General features: G+C 37.4%; 2 protein-coding genes across 4 annotated transcripts; one reads left to right on the top strand and one right to left on the bottom strand.

The window, feature by feature from the left end:
• The first annotated feature begins 293 nt into the window (after window positions 1-293).
• LOC105046174 (uncharacterized) lies at window positions 294-15,599 on the top strand. Of its 3 annotated transcripts, none has more exons than XM_019850846.3 (10): window positions 296-1,160; window positions 2,050-4,695; window positions 8,384-8,513; window positions 8,591-8,679; window positions 9,496-9,740; window positions 10,540-10,626; window positions 10,733-10,832; window positions 13,550-13,754; window positions 13,882-14,012; window positions 14,552-15,599. In XM_019850846.3, the coding sequence occupies exons 1-9, from the start codon at window positions 1,074-1,076 to the stop codon at window positions 14,010-14,012; spliced, it is 3,720 nt and encodes a 1,239-aa protein (XP_019706405.1). In that variant the 5' UTR covers window positions 296-1,073; the 3' UTR covers window positions 14,552-15,599. The 3 variants fall into 3 exon arrangements, with proteins under 3 accessions (XP_019706407.1, XP_019706405.1, XP_019706404.1); XM_019850845.3 differs by having other exon boundaries at window positions 297-1,160; window positions 13,882-13,961; XM_019850848.3 differs by lacking the exons at window positions 13,882-14,012; window positions 14,552-15,599 and having other exon boundaries at window positions 294-1,160; window positions 13,566-13,730.
• LOC105045849 (asparagine synthetase [glutamine-hydrolyzing]) lies at window positions 15,400-20,864 on the bottom strand. Its single transcript, XM_010924272.4, has 13 exons — window positions 20,659-20,864; window positions 19,559-19,697; window positions 18,607-18,702; window positions 18,209-18,350; window positions 17,890-18,080; window positions 17,402-17,563; window positions 17,248-17,328; window positions 16,917-17,138; window positions 16,668-16,802; window positions 16,503-16,583; window positions 16,246-16,332; window positions 16,002-16,109; window positions 15,400-15,864 (listed from the first exon to the last, which is right to left on the bottom strand). The coding sequence occupies exons 1-13, from the start codon at window positions 20,736-20,738 to the stop codon at window positions 15,619-15,621; spliced, it is 1,770 nt and encodes a 589-aa protein (XP_010922574.1). The 5' UTR covers window positions 20,739-20,864; the 3' UTR covers window positions 15,400-15,618.
• Window positions 20,865-21,240: the final 376 nt, after the last annotated feature.

Genomic DNA, 21,240 nt, shown 5'->3' with positions numbered 1-21,240 from the left:
CTCAATCAAAGTCTAGGACAAGGTCCATTTTGTTTTTTAAGGATTGGGCGCATTCTGGCTCAAACTTGAAATGAAACAATTTATTTTTAGAGATAACTGGATAAATTTGCATTTCGTGGTCCAAACAAACATTTGCTTGCTTTTTTTTTTCACCTCCCTCCCCTTTTACCTTTTACTTTTTTTGAAGATGCCAAACGCCAAGAATGTGAAAAACTGATTCTACAAAAATCTCGTTTTCAAAAAGAAGAAATGAAAAGGGCATTCTTCATTCTCCACCATGATAGATCAATTAATTTAGTTTTGATTTATGTTGCCTCATATAACTTTACTCAATCATTTTTCTAGTGCAGTACAGCCTCTTTGATAGCAACTGGCAGCAGCCTTTTCTCGAGCAAGTGCTTGAATCTCGGAATCTATTTTTGTTTTCAAGTTTAAATAGTACAAATGATCAAGGTGAACCAAAATCTTTATATGGCCAGACTTGCCCACCTCAATTGCTTTCCCCAATTCTATCTTCCTATTTACAGGCCTGATCTGATGCCTCTCAAAAATAAAAATCTTCACTAATTTCCCTTGCAACCAACTTTTACTAAATGCCCTCTAATTATTCACTCGCATATGACGGTATCGTATTAACCCATTATCAACTAGTACCATAACTCGTAACGGCTTGTTAATAACCAGCGTAAAATCTGGTTTCTTGGATGTAATTCTAACTTAACTACCCGCGTAAGTCGGATCTCATCTCGGTTTGTAGCTCTCGGGGGATAAGTTAAGGACGGCGTACCAACATCACCAAGCCTAACCTTAACTGTTAACGGCTCATCTCAACACCAATAAACACTCGCCACGCATGGTAAATAATTGACATATAATGCTCCGTCGGACCACGAAAATCACGCCCCCACCTATAATGGTTAGATTGTCCAAGGGGTTTTATTTGGTAGTCTGAAAACCCCCTTGCTCTGTTCTTTCTTCTCTGTGAAAGCTCTATATTTTTCGTTGGATTTCTCTTCTCTCTGGCCCTCTTGATCTTATTGCAGAGAACTTCCTAACTTTCTTGGCCTCCATTGATGGGGGACGGGTACGGCGAGAGCAAGAGGAAGCGAAGGAAGAAGAAGGCCAGCAGCAAGAAGCTTCTGCTGGGGGAGAAGGTCGAGGTAAGCACTCCTCGATCCATTGCGATCCAGAATAATGGTTCCTGATGCAATGTGGGACTTTTCTGGATCTTGAGACCTCTATTTAATTTGTTTTACGTGATTTTAGGAGGATTTGTTATGGTTTTCGTTTTCCTTGTAGCAAGATACGATTTTTCCTTATATTGGGTATTCTCCTTTATTGTATTCGTATGATGTCTGTATGTTACCCATTCTTTTGGTCTATCGTTTCGTTTGATCTTCTCTTTTGAAGTTTGATCTCTCTAGCTTCTTTACTCTTATGCCATTCCTACTTTGGGAGTTATTTTTTGGTTTATTTTTTGTTGTGTGTTGGCTGATCCTTTATTATGAATTTTTGACCCTTTCTTGACTTGGAGTTGCTGTTGGATTTTTCGAGGTACGAATATTGCATTGTCTTTCGTCGTTTCGAAGACATTGTTTCCTTCCCTATCAGCATTTTTTTTTTCAACTTCTTTTTTTTATATAACTTCTTTTTTCAATTTCTGTTAGCATATTGTTGGGAGAAAAGGTAATTTCCCCCCAGTTGTTCGCTCATGTAATTCAGATGTTTGAATTTCTATCATTCAAACCCAAAAGGACTATCTTCTATTCTGTTATTTTCCTTGAGAATTTTTTATTTTCTTTTGCTATCAACATTTTGGAATCTTGGCAACTGCGATGAAGGCTTCTTCTCTCTTTGCCTGTCCTTCTAAAACTTCTTGCATTAGTATGATTGACCCCTGGTTTTCTATTCTTTTGCAACCTTTGTCGTTTCTATAAATTGACACATTATGAAGTGAAATCACATTTTGCCATAGTTCTGAATCTGTAACATAATTCCAACTAAGGAGCCATTCTTGCTCTTCCCTCATGCTTTAGTTAAATTATTTAGGTGTTATATTCTGATGAAGGGCTAAAGGGTTCCTGGCATGTAGGCGTGGTCATTAATTGTGGTGAATTCTCTCGTCTGGTTGAATATACTGATCTTTTGAGTGAAGATCAGCATTCAAAGCTTGTAGAATGGATCCCCGTATCACCTGCTGTAGAAGGTCTGCACAGAACAACACCAAAAGATTACCGTGGCCAGATAAGACCATTGCCACCTCATTGTGATATAAGACAGTCTGAGCTAAGATATGGGCTCTGTGTTGATGCCTTGGTGGATGATGCATGGTGGGAAGGTGTAGTTTTTGATCGCAAGGATGGTTCAACTGAGAGATTAGTTTTTTTCCCAGATCAAGGTGATCAGCACATGATCTCTATCGATCAGCTGCGTCCCACGCAGATGTGGGATGAAGTATCTGGGCATTGGAAGCCTCGTGGCGAATGGTTGTTGCTTCAAGTGCTTCAGATTTTGGAGCAAGAAGGTGCTTTGCCTGTATCTGTCAGGGAAATCTGGTATGACTTGAGAACCATGGCTGCTTTCTGGGACAAGATCAGAATGTGGATGTTTGGGTCCCGATCGATCTGGCACAGCTTGGTGTCACAGTTGATCCAGGAATTACAATCTGTTGTCCTTGGCAAACCTCTTGCTGGAGCTCTTCCTGGTTGCCAACTAGTTGACGCTCCCATGAACTTTGGTGATATTGATATTGCACCGGAGGATATTTCTTGTATGGAAGTTAGGGATATTCAGAATAATGACGTTGGCATGCATACTAGATTGGATGTAACTACAAGTAAATTTCAATGTAGGAAACTGCAAACACTTGAAAACAACTCTCTGTTTGGATGTGCTGATAGCTCATGCAAGACGAAGTGTTCTCATGAGAGGTGTTCTCATGCTTCATATTTGGGAGTGGCTGTCCCTGATATGCACCAGGTTGCAAAGTTTCATCTATTACCTGCAGGTTGTGATAACAAGGAAAGTGATTCAGGTGAACACTGTAAGTCTTTGATTAAATCTTGTGAAGCACACAAAGAGGTGGAAGTTCAAAATATGGAATTTGATGGCACTAATAACCACTCAACCCGTAATGGTACAGGGGCTGAGGTCAACAACATTCTCAGGCAGATGGGCAGTGAAACTGGGAATAGGAGAGTTGGAAAATCCTGGCAACCTGTGAATCTTGAAGCTGAATTCTGTCCTAAAGCAGTAGAATTATGTGTATATGGTTCAAAGGATAGATATTTCCCGACTGGCAAATTAGAAGTAATTGAAAAAGTGAAGAAGCATCTTTTGGCTCTGGGATGGAAGGTTGAAGTTAAAAGAGATACAATGTTAAGGCTTCGCTGCATTTCACCTGAAGGAAAATGCTACTATACGCTTCACAAGGCCTGCTGTGCTTTGATAGACAAGCTGCAAAAGAAGGATCAGAAATGCAGAAACGACAAAAGTTCAGACTTGTGCTGCTTGGGCTGTAACTTGTGTGTTTCGCTTCCTAGAAACATTTATTCTGAACCTGCCTCTCTTGTTAGGGATCCTCCTATGCATTCTTTTCCATCAAAGAAACATGAAAGAGGGTCAGAACACTGTACTCATGATGTTGTTGAATTTGCAACTAGCATGGATGCAGAGAATAACAGGACATGTACGGAGTTACGTGCCTACCCCAAAATGGTTGATTCTAATGACCAATTAGACTCTGGTACCACAGAGGCATCTCCACTCAAAATTCTTGAAGAACAGCAACATTGTGGTGCAAGTTGTTCTATGTTAAGGAAGAAAAATCTTGAAAGTTCCACTGAAATATCTCCTGAAGACATGAACAGTAAAAAATCTGGGTGCCTATCCTTCAATGTGCAATTTGAGGATTCTAATAAAGAATTATCTCTGTGCAGAATCCAAAGACCCTTTACCGCAATGGCCTGTGATGAGTTTGAGGAATCTACAAGGTTATCACGTGATGTGGCTGAAAAAGGATCAAAAATTGTGTCAAATTTTTTGGAACAGGAACCAAGGTTTGGTACATTACATGTGAGAGAACTTAAAAAATCAGAAAGAAGAAGAACAACTTATTTGTCCATTCCTTTAAAAGCTTTACGTAGCAAGTTAAAGCAACGGTCTAGTTGCTCTCAGAAATCTAATAAAGGAAAGGCATCTCAAGCTCTTAGACAAAGATATCATGAATCAAGAAAAAGATCACAGGAGGTTGTACTATCATCTACAGGCCAGCATTTTGCTAGAACACCCTTGTCAATGTTGATAGACAATAACATAATATTACCAAGGCAGAAGGTACACTATATTCGTAAGAGGGATGGCCAAGTTATGTTGGAGGGGTGTATAACTCGTGGTGGAATCAAGTGCAAATGCTGTAAAAAATTGTATGGTCTCTCCAAGTTTCAGGCTCATGCTGGTGGCACTAATCAGAAGGCAGCTGCCTGTATATTTTTGAAAGATGGAAGGTCCTTGTTGCAGTGCCAAATGCAGATGGTGCCTGGTACAAAGGTTAAGAGCTTCTCCCATCCACGGTTGAAAAGCCTCTACTCTCTCTGCCGAAGTGACACAATATGCTCTGTATGTCAATATGGCGGTAAGCTTATGCTTTGTGATCACTGTCCATCAGCATTCCATCCAGGCTGTGTTGCATTAGAGGTATTTCCTTTGCTCCAAGTGTAAAATTTTGTTTACTTTCTATTTTTTTCTTTTGGAGAAATGCTAATTGGGTCCAATATAACTTTCATAGTTTGATTTAGGCTTTTTAAAAGTCTTCTTGAGAAACTCCGATTATTCCCATTCTTAAGCCTCCATAATTCTATTGCTTGAGTCCTAACTATCTAAAGTTTACTGTAGGCTCTGCTCTATTCATTCAAACTGCAACATGGCATCATAATGATTCTGTAATACATAATCTTTTTGGGTTATGCAGCATCCTTGCAGTTTATTTTCTTGCAGTTCGAAGAAGCCTGATTAACAAAAGATTTGAAAAGAAAAATAATGAGTATGATGACAAACCACTCATTCTAAAAGCATACCTCACAATTTTGAGGCCAAAACTTTGCCAACTTTTCACCTTTCACAAGCTAACCTTCTTCCCAACCTCATCTTTTCCTTCATGAATCTTTGTTTTCCTGTTTCTAATATAATCACTTAAAGAAGGCTCACTTCAATCTTCTAGCAACATCAGAAGGGACTTCTTTACATCATTATGCATAGCATAACTGTGACTCTTTCATTAGCACTTCTGGAGGTTGTCACAAGAGAGTACTTCCTCAAGGGCATGTTGCAAGACTTGGAAGGTATAGAGAATCCTCAGTTTTTAAATTGAATTTGAACCCGCATGAGGGGTCCATCAGGCATTTGGGTTAACCAAGAGCCCTCCTATCTCTATCATTTTGAATTGGAGACCAAAAAAGTTAGGATCATGAGAATCGTGATAGTTAAATTACTGATTGAGGTTTCCCTGGCCACACTGACAGTCCCTGGTCTTAATGGTTGGGAAAAGACCAGCATATATTCTTCTTCATCTCTTAACAATTTTGACCATCTGTAGGTGCTATAGCAAAACTGCCTTTTGTATGGTGATTTTTAAATGGACCAAGCAAGGTTTGGATATTGGTACCAGTTTATCAGTTGCGTATATCAATAAGTCTGTAACTCTAGTACCATGCCTTTATACTCTTTGGTACATGATGAACTATATTTTAGTAGGTCGGAAGATTGGATAAATAAAGAAGTAACAATTTAAATTAAATACCAGAAGTAAAAAAATATATATATATTGGCATGCAAAACCCTGAGATAACTCATGACTGGTCATCAGTACTTAAGTCATAACTCCATGATAAATTCATGAAATTAAAGCTTAGTTGTTTTTTTTTGGTATAGTTAGCTTATATAAGAAAAGAAATGTATTTATTTGAAAAGAGTTGATTTCTTTTGTGGTTCTTATTTATGTTATATTTCATTGAAGTTGTCATCCTCTTGGAAATATTACTATATTTACATGAAATTGCATTTTTTTTGTTTCACATGCATTCATAGATACAACAGTGATAAAAGTCATTGATTTTATATATAATCCAATTCATGGTCAATGAAGAACATTGTGTTATTTTCTTTTGAAGTAGATTATCTAAAATGAATCATATCCTTGTAACAAGTCGTTATATTTGATTTATAATCAAATGATGCCTTCTTATATATTCCTTTTTATCTCCAACTTTCTTTTAGTTTCTCCAATTAGTCTTTTATTCTCTAATTTTTCTTTGTTTTCTATTCTTCAATGTCAATGTTGGTAATTGGTATAAACTAGTTTAAATTGGTTTGAACTAGATCAACTGGTAAAAATACCAAGATTTGGCATCTCAATACGGACCCCATACTGATAAAATCCTATTATAGTATTGGTACGCCGTATGTAGTTCGGTATAGGACGATAGTGTCGGTATGGAGCAGTACGGTGTATCGATACGGTATGCTCCCATATCAGATGGTACAAGATGGTACAGCAAACTGTAAAACCCAAACTAGCCTCATTCAAGACCTGGCTAATTGTTTTCAACTTGACAGAACCATAGTATCCCCTGTCCTAGCTTAGAGGCCAAAATGATAATGGACATGTGGCACATACAAAAACTAACCATCAGCATCATGATGGACCATGTCAGACCACTTATTCCTCCAAAATTTCACCTTGTTTCCACACTCACTTGAAATTCAATCGTATGTCATAACATCTTCCAACTCTCTACAACACTTTTCATGCAAGAGACACTTCCAAATACATATTAATGCTCTAGACTACCCTAGTAAAGTGAAAGTGATCTCCTTAGACAAACCTGAATAAATTTTTTGCATGAGCATCCCAAAATCCAATTTCAAATTAACTTATCATTCATCTTATCATCCTTCTCATCCAAACGACTTCCTTGTTTGGTCTAAGCTTTATCACTCAGCTCACCTGATGACAGCACCTTCCACCGTCCTTCTTTCCCTTCTGAATAGAACTCTCTTTTAGTTATTCCAACTTATTAATTATGTCAAGATGCATCTTAAAGATGACCAATTTTATACATGTAGGTTTGCTGGCACTAAGGTGCTCCACCACCAGAAGGGATGCTGTGCACTTATTTCTACTGACAAAATATCAGCACCTTTGTTTCTAAGATAGTAGCTTCCAGGAAGAATATAGTAATTGCCCTTGTGATACTCTTCTAAACTTGCTCAAAAAGTCAATCAGTCTATAGTTCATGATATTTTTCGCCTATAAAGTCAGGCATGTTAGAGATTGCTTTCAACTCAACCATCATAATGGATACTCCAGTTGAATTGTTTAACAATGTAACAAGATTAGCCTAGTGTTTAATATGCTGAGTGTTGGTAGAAAAGGATCGAGAAACTATTGACAAAAGTGTTCTCAGGTGCCATTCCAAACATAATATTTCCTAACTATTTCTCTTGAAGTGTCTCACTACTCATTTCCTTCCCCCATCTGACGAGCAAAAATCTTTTGAGAATGGTTTCCAGAGCTCAATATTCATGAAAAATAATCATCATATTTAAACCCGGTAACTCTATCACGGAGCTCATTAAGGTCATCCATTATTCTCCATGATCCTCACCCTCTTAATTATTGCCTCTCAATTATAAGCCCTTACTGCAAGTGCTTCTAAACCTCGTTATCCTTGGAGAATGATTACTGAAGATCCCATCTTTCCTCTTAAGTATCTATTTCCACTTTTCCTTCAGCAAAAACATTTTGTTGTAGTATAGTAAAAAATGCTTTTGTGCAGTTTGATCAAGCATGACACTTTAGCTAATAGTTTTATTTGATCTAGTTCTAAAGTTCAACTAATGAAGTCTAATATTGATCTTAGAACACTAAATGATTTTCTTTATTTGAATTCTTGTGGTGATGTTACATAACTTTTGTTCATCTGAGCTCTTTTTGTTTCAAACTGAGCAAAGAGGCCAAAATTTTTATTATATTCTCTAATAACTTCTTTTTGGTGTGGAGAGGAAGTGGACTAAGGCCCAAATTCATTAAGAAAATGAATATATTCTCTACTACTTAGGTTCATGATTATCGCAGTTGGCACCTGCAGATGCATGTGCACAGAGGTTCTGGAGCTACAGTTGTGCTTTGCTTGTGTACTGTTGCTTGCAGCAACCTTTTCAGTATAAGTTTTCTGTAAGCATCAGTGTAGTTATTTTCAGGACATTGCCCTCCAAAAGTTGGATGTGAATACAAAAAGTATAATTTATAGTCTTCTGAAGTTTAGATTTGTAACTTAAAGTGAAATCTTTTGGGACATTTTGTCTTAATATTCTTCTTATGCAGGATGTGCCTAAGGGAAAATGGTTTTGTCCATCCTGTCGATGTGGCATATGTGGCTCGAGTGACTTCAATTGTGACACTAAAGAGTTTACAGATAAAACAATACTGTATTGTGATCAATGCGAGCGTGAATGTAAACTTTGTTCCATCCATTCACTTCCAAAGAAAATTCTATTTGACATGTCTGACATTTGTTAATTTATTTTTTAGATCATGTTGGATGCTTGAGAAAAAGAGGAATGAGCAGGTTAGAAAATTATCCAGCTGGGAATTGGTTTTGCAGCAATACGTGTTCTGAGGTAGGTCACAGCTTCCTCACCTTCCTCCCTGTGCTTTTCCTCTACCTCCTAATAGTTGCAAGTCTAATAAAGGAAGTTAAGATTAGGTTTTATTTTCTTTTCTTCTATTTTTTTTAAAAAAAGGAATCAATACCATGGAAGAAATTTGTATTTGATCTTATGTATGGCTTCACCTTTGCATGATGTATGATGTATATTGATCAAATTGTTCTATGCATTATTTGAATGGGCTTCAGAAAGATAAATTCATCATGAAAATGTGGCAGATTTGTGATATCATATCTATGCTGGTTGTGAGATAGAGGCATTGTGATTAATGCAGTGCCACTAAGGTTCTAGAGCTTATGTTTCATTTACATTTTTATGCTTTTTTGATAATATTTTTCTTGGCCTTATTTTTTATTTAGCAGTTAAACTATATGACCTGTGCTTTCAAAATAGTTCCTATTTTGATAAAGTAAACCCACAGGCTGACCATAACAAATACTTCAAGCAACTACTTCCAATAGCACTTTGCCATTTGTTCATGCACATCTACAATTACTACAATACAACCACTACTGCAATGTACATTTCAAAATACTTATTTTAGCTTCAACTAAATTCCATGTCATTGTATCATATCCGATTCCCAGTTAATTACATGATTTTGCTCCTTTAAATATCTGTTTGTTGCCTAAGTAATAAAATAGCTTCTTAATTGAATCTGGTGTGAACTTAAATTGCTTCCATATTCATCTACAGAATGCTAAGTATACATTATCACCTATTTTCAATCATAAGAAAGATTATGACATGTTAGTGACTGTGCTGCAGATATTTCTCTGTCTTCATGCACTTCTTGGACAATCTAAACCAACATCCCAAGAAGCTTTGTCATGGACTATTTTGCGAGGCAGTGGATATGCTGGTATTGAGCAGGATCATTCTGATGTTGAGACCACAACTGGATATTATAGCAAGCTGCATGTTGCACTTAATATACTTCATGAATGTTTCGTAACTATGATCGAACCCCGTACCCAGAGCGATCTTATTGCTGATATTCTTTTCAATAAAGAGTGAGATCTCTTTACATTTTGATATGTTAATATATTTCTTTATCTTCTTTGTCGGTCATTTCATTCTAGTTATCAGCACTTTTAGTACATAAATGCTAGAATATTCTGTTGTCTCCCTCTTTCTAGGTCACATGAGATGTCCAAAAGTTTTTGGAGTTCTATGCTGATTTTTGTTGGGCTTTTTCTGGTCAAAAAAGGAAATAAGTAAATGAAGTAATCTCTTTTCTAAGTTCTTTTAGCAAAACCTTCTTTATTTCATTTCCAGCTGGCAGAATATTTCTTAGTTTCCACCATATTTTTAAATTCCAGGATAATTATCTCAATTGTGATTAAAAAGAGTATCATGGCTGGACCCTTATGCTAAAACAAAGATTTCAGCAAAATTATATTTGAACGGTATAATAGACAGGTTGTAATACTTGTTCAGGGGGTGTATGCACTGATGTTATGTGGAACTGCTATTATAGTATGTAGAGTTTTATACGTTAATTTAACTAAGCAATGAAACATACCTAATTCATTGAAACAAGTAAAAAAGAGTTTCTGTTACAAGTTTTGCTATATAAGGATGTTCATTTGGCTGCCTTTGAAAGCTTAGACAGAGACCATGGACATGTTAAACCCACATGGTGGTTCAAGCCTGTGATTTGATGCATGTATTAATCATGTTGCCTCTTGTTGCTTCCAAACTCTTATGCCTCCTCTTTGACATTCCCGTTAGATATTATCTTTTATTCGATGGAACAACCATTGCTTTTTATATTTGCATTCACCTTTTGTGGCCTTGATTGTATTGCAGGTCTGATCTGAACCGACTTAACTTCTGGGGATTTTACACTATGCTTTTGGAGAGAGGAGATGAGGTGATATCTGTGGCTACTTTTAGGTACCATTAACAATCCTGTATTTGATGCCGTCATTTGTTATCTAGGGTTCCTTACTAGTTTTTTCATGTTTTAGTTTTGAAGCATGATTTTTTGTTCTTGAATTAGGGTGTATGGTGACAAGGTTGCAGAAATGCCCCTTATTGGTACCCGTGTTCAATATCGCCGACAAGGAATGTGCCGCCTTCTTTTGGATGAACTTGAAAAGGTGATACTTTTGAATAAATTATGAGGTGATTGAAAGCAAAAGATTTTTTGGGCCATAAGATGATATTTTATAATTTTTCTACCTAATTATTTATCTATAGTGACAACTAGGGAGATGAATGTGTACCAGCATTCATTCAAACAGTTGAAGTAATTATAGGTTTGACAATGACAAAAAAGGTAATGCTTTAGAGATTCAATCAGCATTTAGCTATACTTCTTGGTACTTATCAGAAATGAAATTAAATAATTAATGTTGATGATTATGATGAAGTATCCTGTGGTATTGGTCTATAGATGATATATTTTAGTCAGAGATGAGGGTATGGTTACATTCCAATAAAAAAACCATGAAAAAATGTTCACAATGAAGGTGTGAAACCGTCAAACTTAGACTTAGCATTCAGATGCATTATTAGTGTAAGACGTGAAGATGAGGCCATTATAAAAATGGATACGATGATATGATTATATCACTTTCTTAAATATATCATCAAGAAGCATGGTGAGATTGATAAAGGTGTATAACAGCAAAGATTATTGGACAAAATAATGAGTTGATGCATTTGAGACTAGAAACAAAAATTTTAGAAGGTGAAAAGGGCCACACTATCTCACAGTTTACAATGTTGGCCCTTAATTGCTCGAAGTGATGAAGTGAATAGTGCTTAGGAAGTGGATGTGTGTTCAATATTATTAGGAGATTCTGAAGCAGGTACATTACCCTAAGTAGAATATTCTGGCTACTAAGTTTTGGCCAAGGGAATAGGGCCCAATAGGATAGATGAATATGGTGGAGATGAGGTGTGTGGTAAAATCAATGCCGATGAGAATATAGGAGGAACGGTGGGAGCTGCATTACATAAAAAGAAAGTGCAGTAGGACAAACATTGTTGGCGCAGGCATGTCAAATTGAAGATTTTATGGACACCCTTAAAGGAGAGCTGATTGGGTTTTCACCAAAGAGTCAAGAGACAGAAGTCCATCTAAGATAGTGGACGGCATTTGTATGATAGGATAATAAGAAGCTTGCAATAGAAATGAATGTAGTCTTTAGTAGAAGTTATTGGTGAATGATTCTTTAACCTCAAATACTTGAGATGTGCTGTGATAGAGATGTAATTATTCTATCATTGTTTGTTTTTACTTTTATTCATCAATCATGCTCTAATGGCAATAATTGTATTTATTGCATGAAATGTTTGAGCTACACAAATCGAGAACCATTAAATTGAAAACTGGCTTAGAATTTGAGGATATTTGCAACAAATGGTTGAAGAGGACTAAATAAGGACAATGGCTTGTTGTGTTGAAAGGTTGAGAAAGAGGAAGAGAAAATATAAAATAGAGGTAAGTCTTAGAAATGATGTTGACAAGCTTTCCATAAGTATAAATGGAAAGTTGCTAGGTAGTGGTCATCAGCGACAAATATGTCATGATGTTGATATGCTGATATTACAAATCCTAGGAAAAAAAGGATGAAACACAGATAGGATATGGCAACATCTCTCTACTGTTATAATAAGAGAAGCTTTTTGTGACCAGTCTTTTTGTTGTGAGTTGTGACCCAAATGACCTTGTGTAGTTGAACTTATTATGACTAAATTTCCCTTCTTAGTGTTCTCATTCAACCAAAAAGGAGAAATTATTTTAGAGAAATTTAAAGATTTTAAGAAAAAAACTAGAAATTCCGGAGCTATTTTAGAAGTAGAAAGTAATAGGAATGTTCATATTGCTGATAATGATGTCTGGAATCCCAAACTTCTCTCCCAAATCCTCAGCCCTCAGACTCCCGCTTTCCCTCCATTCTTTTTTTTTTTTTTTTCATTCATTGTATTAATCTGGCCTTTCTTTCCCCCCACATTGTCCACTCATTTCAAGCCACGTGACACTAGTCTATACGTATTATATATATAAGCATTTTATAAAGCATAACAGGCCATCAAAACAATATATTTCACCACAAAGTCATCATTTAGTCATCGTTCAAATCGATAATCCACATCCCATAATTTAGTGTTAATATTCCTTCCATCATTCTTGAAGGGATCACAAGAGCATCTTGAGTGTATCCAGGAAGCATCCAGGGCTTTTTTGCTTATTATTCTTTGGAAGAATAGGATACTTAATTATCAGACACATATCTTAGAAGCATCCGACATGTATTTGTATCTGTATGTCTTCAATATGGATATGGCATGTGATTTGATGTATCTATGCTTCCTTGCTTTAAATATTCTCTATCAATATAAAAATATTTTTAACTCTTGAACTATCCATATTATGGTTATGAAGGTAAATTGGCAGCTGTCATTTTATTTACACACATTTGCCATCATATATGGTTTCCATTGCATTTCATTCCAGTGTTTTTCTGATAGAAGCAGTTTGCTTGCCATATAATCTGATTGCAATGTTGGAAGAAATGGTGGATGGGGAAGCATTAATATGATCCACCTGTGTATCACACTCATTTCCTGTTCATCTGGAGAACAGTGCGATTCACAGGAATGTGTTGGATCTCATGAGAGCCTCCTGCATCTACCATTCCTCTCAGGGTTGGGATTGCCATACATGGCAAGTCAACCCCTTACGTTTTCTTGAATATGCATACATAGTTGATGGCTCAGTCAGATGTCTACTTTTGCTTATGTGGGTTTTGGACAAAGCGGTTTTCATGCTTACCTGGTGACCCTATTTTTCTGAATTATTATCCAGTTACTTTCTTCATTAGGGGTGGAAAGGCTGTTAATTCCAGCAGTTCCAGAGCTTCTAGAAACATGGACAACATCTTTTGGATTTACTAAAATGAGCAGTCTTGACAGAGTTAAGTATTTGGAGTACACCCTTCTGAATTTTCAGGATACTACCATGTGTCAGAAGCTCCTAAGAGCAGCTTCAATGGTTTCTAAGAAATCAAGAGGTATTTGTGCAACAACAACAACCAAACCCCATCCCCAAAAATTACCCATCCCAAAGAAAAATTTATTTCTTCCAATCCCAAGTATAATCTTTTATTTTTGTTTTATTTTTTTTTCTTTTTTATGCAGGGATTCATGATCAATTGCCAGATGGTTGCAGCAAAAATCTTGAAAATGTAGACTCAGACATTCACATCCCTATTTCTGAGGTGGCTGAGATGACAGAGCCTATTAAGAAATTGATGTATTTTTGTATTTAGGTCTCTTCTTTTCCTGCTGAAGTTAATAATTTTAAGGATGCCAGTAGTCAAACTGATAGTGCACATTCTTCTGCAATAATTTGTTATGTAAATCCAGTGGGGTAAGTGGTGCAGAATAAAATCATTGAATAAATATGAATAAATCATTTTTTTTCAATTGAAAATTTTCACCATATGTAATTTCTAGATGAGTAATGCTAGGGGACACCCTATTCATTAACATATTCTCCAGCAATGTGGTCTCAGGTAATGGTGTAATTTATGGGGTGAAATTGAATATTGACTTGCCAAGACAGCAACGGTGGGCCTGAGGGACTCTTTATGTTCTTAATGGGCACCGCAAATCATTTTCATTTCTAGATTACTTAATGAGGAACTGTTATATTGACCATTGTGGTCTTCTCACTGTTGCATTTCAGTTTAGATTCTCCTTGGGGTGTAAAAATATGCTTCTTCGTTGCTCTTAGGAGTTTCTCTTGGGAAGTTGTGCCTTTTGCTTTCTGTATTTTTAGTTTTCTGATCTTCATTCTTTTTTGCAGGTGAAACAAAACACTAGTCTCAAGTTCAAGTTCTTGAGGACATTCTATGAAAGCAATAGCAAGACAGACACCAGCAGAAAGCACCTAAAAGCACTACTATGCGAGCTTTGAATACTCTGAAGTTCTCAGTGAAATGCTATGGACCTATTGGCAAAAGTGGCACCAGAAGAAAGCACTGGATTAGAGGGATTGACGCTCAATCCATGAGCACTTTCAAGTATTCTACACTAGAAGGTATTGGATTGTCCGAATGCCACCAAGGGCATCCTGTTCTTGACCATATACCAAGTTTTTTTCTTATTTTAACCTAGAATGCTAAGCCAAAGGAGATCGCCTTGTACAATTTAATGAGATTTCAGTTTAATTTCTCAAGGTCAACATGGTCCAAATGCCACTAACAAGTGCAGTTGATTCCGTTGCATCTTCTTTCTGACCATTTACACGACCATACTAAGAAAACTTGACTGTAGCTTTGGCTCTAAATGTGATTATATATTACCACAACTTGTGGAGTTAAGATGTTTGCAGACTAAGATTTTGAGGCAAAGATAAGCAAACGTTGCTCTTTCTAAAATACTGGCAAGATATAACAAATTTTGGTCTTTTCTTTTTTGGCTGTAAAGAACCATGAGCTTCTACTCGTATTCTAGTTAAAGGTTCAAAACCAAGGAGGATGATTGTCGACCCGACACTGGGTACAATGAATACATGACAAGTGATCCCATTGAAGATGATCTTTATGGAAGTCCTGTCTTCGGTCTATGCATTAAAGATCTTAGCAGATGTGCAAAATGAAATCCACCAAATTCTGTTGATTAAACTCATCAGCACTTGCCTCGAGTACTCGATGCACAAAATTAATTACTTTATATATACTTGCTGCATGGAAGGAAAATGAAACCACCTAACAAGTTGAAAGGAGTCCTTGAAGGTTTACTTTTGATCCAATACAAGCAGTTGCTCAAATACTCCTATTACATGAACTTGACAACAGCAACGACAATGAGACAGCTAGAATCAATGCAAATATTACTGGTCCCCAGGCATATTGATAACTGGAGGAGACATCAGGTCTGGATGGTGAGGCTTGGAGCTGCTACTTCAACCATCCTTGGCTTCTTATGGGTGATCTTGGCAGGGCCTTTTCCTGCAGAAGCAGTGGGTACTTGAGGATCATAAGCAGAAACATGGACACCAAGAGCAGCCCTCCCTGAGGGATCGAGGTTGTTCGACCACTGAGAGTCCCACTCGATGGCCTTGGCTGTGCTGCAAGCGACACTTGGCCCTCCCGGGACTGTCACCCTTGCCGAGTTCTGCAGCACCAAATCAAGTTAAGGTAAAAAAGACTCTCCAGTAGGATAATTTATATTTAGAGAACCGAACACCATATATAAATTATTTCCGAGAAACATTCTGTTGGTGGTAGCAGATTGTGGTCTGAGTGGATCACCTGGGGGAAGAATCTCTCAAAGATCATTCTGTAGTGGTAGGCTTCTTTTGTGGTGGGGGTGTTGTGTGGATAAATGCGCTTTGCATTCAGCATCATTCTATCTGTCACCTGTGATTTTATTTTTTTTTAAAGAAATTAGTTTTTTAATAATTATGAATAGAACTTCCTTTCTAGCTAATGCTGCAAAGAGAATTTACAGTGATTTAGCTATTATGTTGGGGAAGAGAAAGAAAGGGAATATTACATGTTCTTCTGCATGGGCCTTGAGCCCATCAATCCAACTGTAGCCAACACCATCACTGAACTGTTCTTTCTGCCTATATAGAATATGCTGCACAAGCAAAATTTCCAGTTTTTAGTTCTGCCAGCCATCCATGCATCTAAAGAAAACAAGAGTAAGTTTATATCCTATAGTTTAGATTTCAAGTCCTGCCATGTTTTGAGCCATAGTAGCAGTTTCAGAAGAAACTGAAACATGTAACATCCTGATAGTTTACGGACCTTTGGCAGGTACGGTATTTCCTCATCATCAAAAGCCTTCCTTAACACCCACTTCTCAATCCGACCAAGGTCAGGCTTGATCTGTTAAACAACTCTTTGTGTCAGATAAAAATGGGGTATGGTTGGAGCATGTTATTAGCAATCAAAGTTGGATACTTATCACACCATTTTCCATTCAGGGTCGATGCTCATTGCAACATGTATAAATTCTTTATCCAAGAATGGCACACGAGCTTCGAGCCCCCATGCAGAGGTCGCTTTGTTCGCCCTCAAGCAATCATACTGGTGGAGTGCCTTGATCTGCAGAAGAAATAGAGCAATTCTACCATCATTAAGAATATATAATTACTTGACATGAAAAAAGGCTGACAGGCTCTTGTTTGCAAGACTTTTGGCAAGCATTAGTCCACTTACCTTGTGACATGTCTCGCGGTGGAACTCTTCCTTATCAGGTGCCTTATGGAAGTACAAATATCCTCCAAAAATCTCATCTGAACCTTCACCTGAGATGACCATCTTCACTCCCAATGCCTTTATCTTACGGGACATGAGGAACATGGGGGTACTTGCTCTGATGGTAGTCACATCATATGTTTCGATGTGGTAGATTACATCCTCAATGGCATCGATACCATCCTAGCAGTCATAAAAAATTCCATAACTTCATGTATTTTCTAAGCTTTGGAAGGTAAATCTGCAGAAAAATTTTGAAGGCACTTATAGAAAATATTGTTGTCCTTTGAACCTGAACTGTGAAATGGAATTCATGGTGGACAGTGCCCAAATAATTTGCAACCTCCTTTGCAGCCTTCAGATCAGGTGAGCCCTGCAAGGGACATTTCACATGCTTTAAACTACTTCATTACAGAATAAGAATTGTGCAAGAGTGTAATGCTGACCTCTAAACCAACACAGAAGGAATGGAGTTGAGTTCCCCATTGCTTTGCAGCTTTTGTTCCTGCCAAGTGACGAACTGTGACAGCTGCTACCAAAGATGAATCAAGGCCACCGGATAATAGCACTCCAAATGGAACATCTGTCATTAGCCTCTTAATCACGGCCTGAAAAAATTAAGAGTAATTATGTAGCAAAACCATCAAATGTCTTTTAGCTAGAGGACATGGAGTGCCAAGGACTGTCTGTTTTCCAATCTAATTCGTGTTTGTTAATTACCGAGCATCATAGAAACCTTATAATGAAATTGACAAATGGTATTAAGAAAAAACATATAAGAACATTAAGGTGACCCAGAAATCCTAAGTAGTGAAATGTCATATGTCAATATGTATTAAGATGTAGTCTTATGTTCCCTTAAGGGCTTGTCCTTCTGGAGGTCCAGGGTTCAAATCATCGGTATTGCTTAAAAATGAAAAAGATGGACTCTTACATCTTCAAATGCCTTCCTCAGAACGAGTGGATCATATGGGACTGATGGGATAGATTCGGAGTACCACGGAGGATTGTACCATCTCTTAAAGCCACCTTCTTTGCTGGAGTACAGATGTCCAGGAGGAAACAGCTCAAAATGCTCACAGTCATCATTCAGCCCCTTCATCTCAGATGATATCCAGATAGAACCTGAAGAGTAACAGATTCATTTGACCTTACTATAGAGGTTACAATCCACCAAAATCTGAGTCCTACTGAGAGATACATATGAGATCATAATTAAGCCAAATTTTTTATCTATATGGTTTTGTAAGTACCATCAATTCCCCAGCCAATGTAGAGGGGTGTGACTCCAATTGCATCTCTAGCAACAAGGAAGCTATGGTCGCGGGCGTCCAGCAACACAAATGAGAAAATTCCATCCAGCATGTCTACAAAATTTTCTCCATGCTCCTCATACTGTCAAATATGGAACCAAAGAGAAAACCTGGATTAATCTCTTACATGTTAAATTTTTTCAGTCATGAGACTAATTACAACAGACACATCTAAAGTGGAAAAAGGGAGGGCTACAAGCGATGCCAAGTTAAAGTATGCTTCTATTGCCTTGATTTCAGTAGCACAAAATGATGAAGCTGTGCAGTATCCGACTTGTGATCTCAAAAGATATTGAAGAACAGTAACAATGAACGAAAAGTGAGTAAGAGGTTCTCACCAAATGAGCAATGACCTCACAGTCACTCCCTGTCCTGAACTTGTGGTCAGATAATTGACTCCTTAACTCTTCATGGTTGTAAATCTCTCCATTTACCTGTTACATGCACAACCATCCATCGGTAGGTATGATCGACACATCGACAAGGAGGAGAAATTTTGTTTTTCTTTAAAATGTAAATAAGTCTGGAAAACATATTATGAGGCTAGACATACTTGCTAGTTATAGATGGCAACACTTGAGAATTGACCTAATGAAAGCTACGAGAGACAGACAGAATCATTCTGACAAACATATATCATCTTTTTATCAGGTGAAATTTGTACAGAACAAGCTTTGTTTCAAAGAAGAGGAAGATTGGTGAAGATATATTAGGTCACAAATTCCTTGCTCTTAATCAAATCATGTGATGGATATATATGAATAATCGTATATAATCTCTGAGATTTGTTAAAGAGCTCAAATATATTTCTCTTCTAAATATAGACAGCAAATATAACAATCTAATGTCAAATTTCAAGGGTGCTCAAGGTTTATAATCCCGGTTAAAAACAATTATGCTGTTAAAATCAACTTCTTCACCAAGTTTCCTACAAGGGTGCTGTACCACCCTATAAGGTTCACTTTTATCTTCTTGAATGCATAGAATTACAGGAGGCCTCACTTCATTTTCTTTTTTATAATGTATTTTTCATTTTTTAAATAAGACAGGATGTCTGGAATATGTTATTCCAAACACTTCAAATTAACAACCACCATCAAACATAAGTCATAAACGACACAGTTCTCTTGTTTTTTATCAATTATGGAAAGCTTTACTCTCTCTTTGATGGTTATAATCTATTTTCTTCGCTGTTGTTTTAATGCAAGTATAATTCTAATAACCCATTAACAAAGGTAAGAAAGAAAAGTTTCTGCTAGGCTTGTGATGAGATTCCCTTGTAGGTTATACCGTCACAATGATAGTTTTGTCTTCATTATAAAGTGGTTGATCTCCAGAAGCAGGATCGATGATTGCTAGTCGTTGGTGTGCCAAAAAGCAATCACCATACTGGTGTAGACCACTCCAGTCAGGACCACGATGCTTTAATCTGTCAGAGAAATAAAATCAGCCTCTTCAGTTCCTTCAATCATTTATTAATATGGAAATGATAGAGAGATAAACCATGATCCTTCCATCATTTAATAGAGATATATATATCTTCAACAAGGTATCTTTGCATGCAAAATCATATATTTGTCACTTGGAATGCTAATGAATAAAATAACTCCAAGGTTTTAATTTGGCTGTGAAAATATCTGATGGTATTGATAAAATAGGCATGTCTCCCTGCATAATTTTACAGTCATCATCCATGATATGGGCTCAAAATGCTCATAGTTGAAAAACATATTTGTTGTATTCAAGGTGATGGAAGTTTGCACCGACTTTTCCTATTTTTGGTTGTTATCCAGGTTTTGATAGATAGTAGGAACATAAGAAATTATATAAAAAGCTCCATATATTCTTTTGGCTTCTCCAAGGAGGAAACATCACCATGTGAAAGCGCCTACCAATCAAAGGAAAAAAACAAAAAATGGAACAGTGTGCATATATATGTAATCATAACATAGAGACCTAAGCATGCATGGGAATGACATGTGAGAGGTAATACTCTTGATAACACTCGACAAATAGTATAGCTTATTAACAAGTGTAATCTTGAGTCTTCACCATCCCCTTAATATATTATCTTATATGATTACAATAATGGTGGAATCCCAGAATAGTATCCTTGGAAGTTCCTAAACGAATTCTAGTGGAAGTTTTATTCATGCATCTTACTTGGATAACAAAATGAACATAAAAGTGATAGAAGGCTAGCTGATTTGCCCATTTAAATGGTTGGTAGCTAAAAGCTTAAAACAGACAACAGGATGAATCAAATGCCAAATAAACCCCATCATGATGGCAAGCATAAACTAGTTTCACAACTTCACCCCCTCCAGTGCACAGAAAACAAATGATGGAAAGAAAGGAAGATATATGAGTACGGATGATTAGATCATTGCCTGCGAGAGAGCTCGAGCACTCGAACCCTCTTCGCCTGTGAATCATCGGAGCAACCCAACACAGCAAGTATCCCACACATGACTGGGATGAGATGAATCAAGAGAACAAACCCCCTGGCAAGTGGGAAAAGCGAGAAGAAGAAGAGAACAAGAGAACAGAGGAAGGTTTTGAAATGGTATGCAGGGTATGCTTCTGGGTGCCAGAGCCGGTGCGGTATTTATAGGCGCAAACCGAGCAACCCTCAGCGAACCACCCAAGAAGACCGCGCCCTCGGGGTGGCCCACCATTCTCCGTCTAATTATTAATTAATTTGCCTTCATTATCATTAAAAGGTTGTTAATTACGCCGTTAGCCCTTCGCTGCGTCGAACGGCGTCGCATCATCGCGTCGTCGGATGGGGGCGCGCGGCCGTCCACCGCAGATCCGGTGGACCCCATCCATCGTAGAATGGGCCCCAGTGCCACGCAACGGGAGTTATCCGTTTCCCGGTTCCCGAGAGCTGACTCATCTGGGTCCCACGCCACGGTAAATCGGAAAGGGACCGGGGCCTTCTCCCACCGTCCGTTCTTTGATGAGGGGCT

This window comes from Elaeis guineensis, chromosome 5 (assembly GCF_000442705.2).
Source record: "Elaeis guineensis isolate ETL-2024a chromosome 5, EG11, whole genome shotgun sequence".
NCBI classification, from domain to species: Eukaryota; Viridiplantae; Streptophyta; class Magnoliopsida; order Arecales; family Arecaceae; genus Elaeis; species Elaeis guineensis.
The sequence above is the reverse complement of the archived record's forward strand: the minus strand, read 5'-3'. Positions and strand labels throughout refer to the sequence as shown.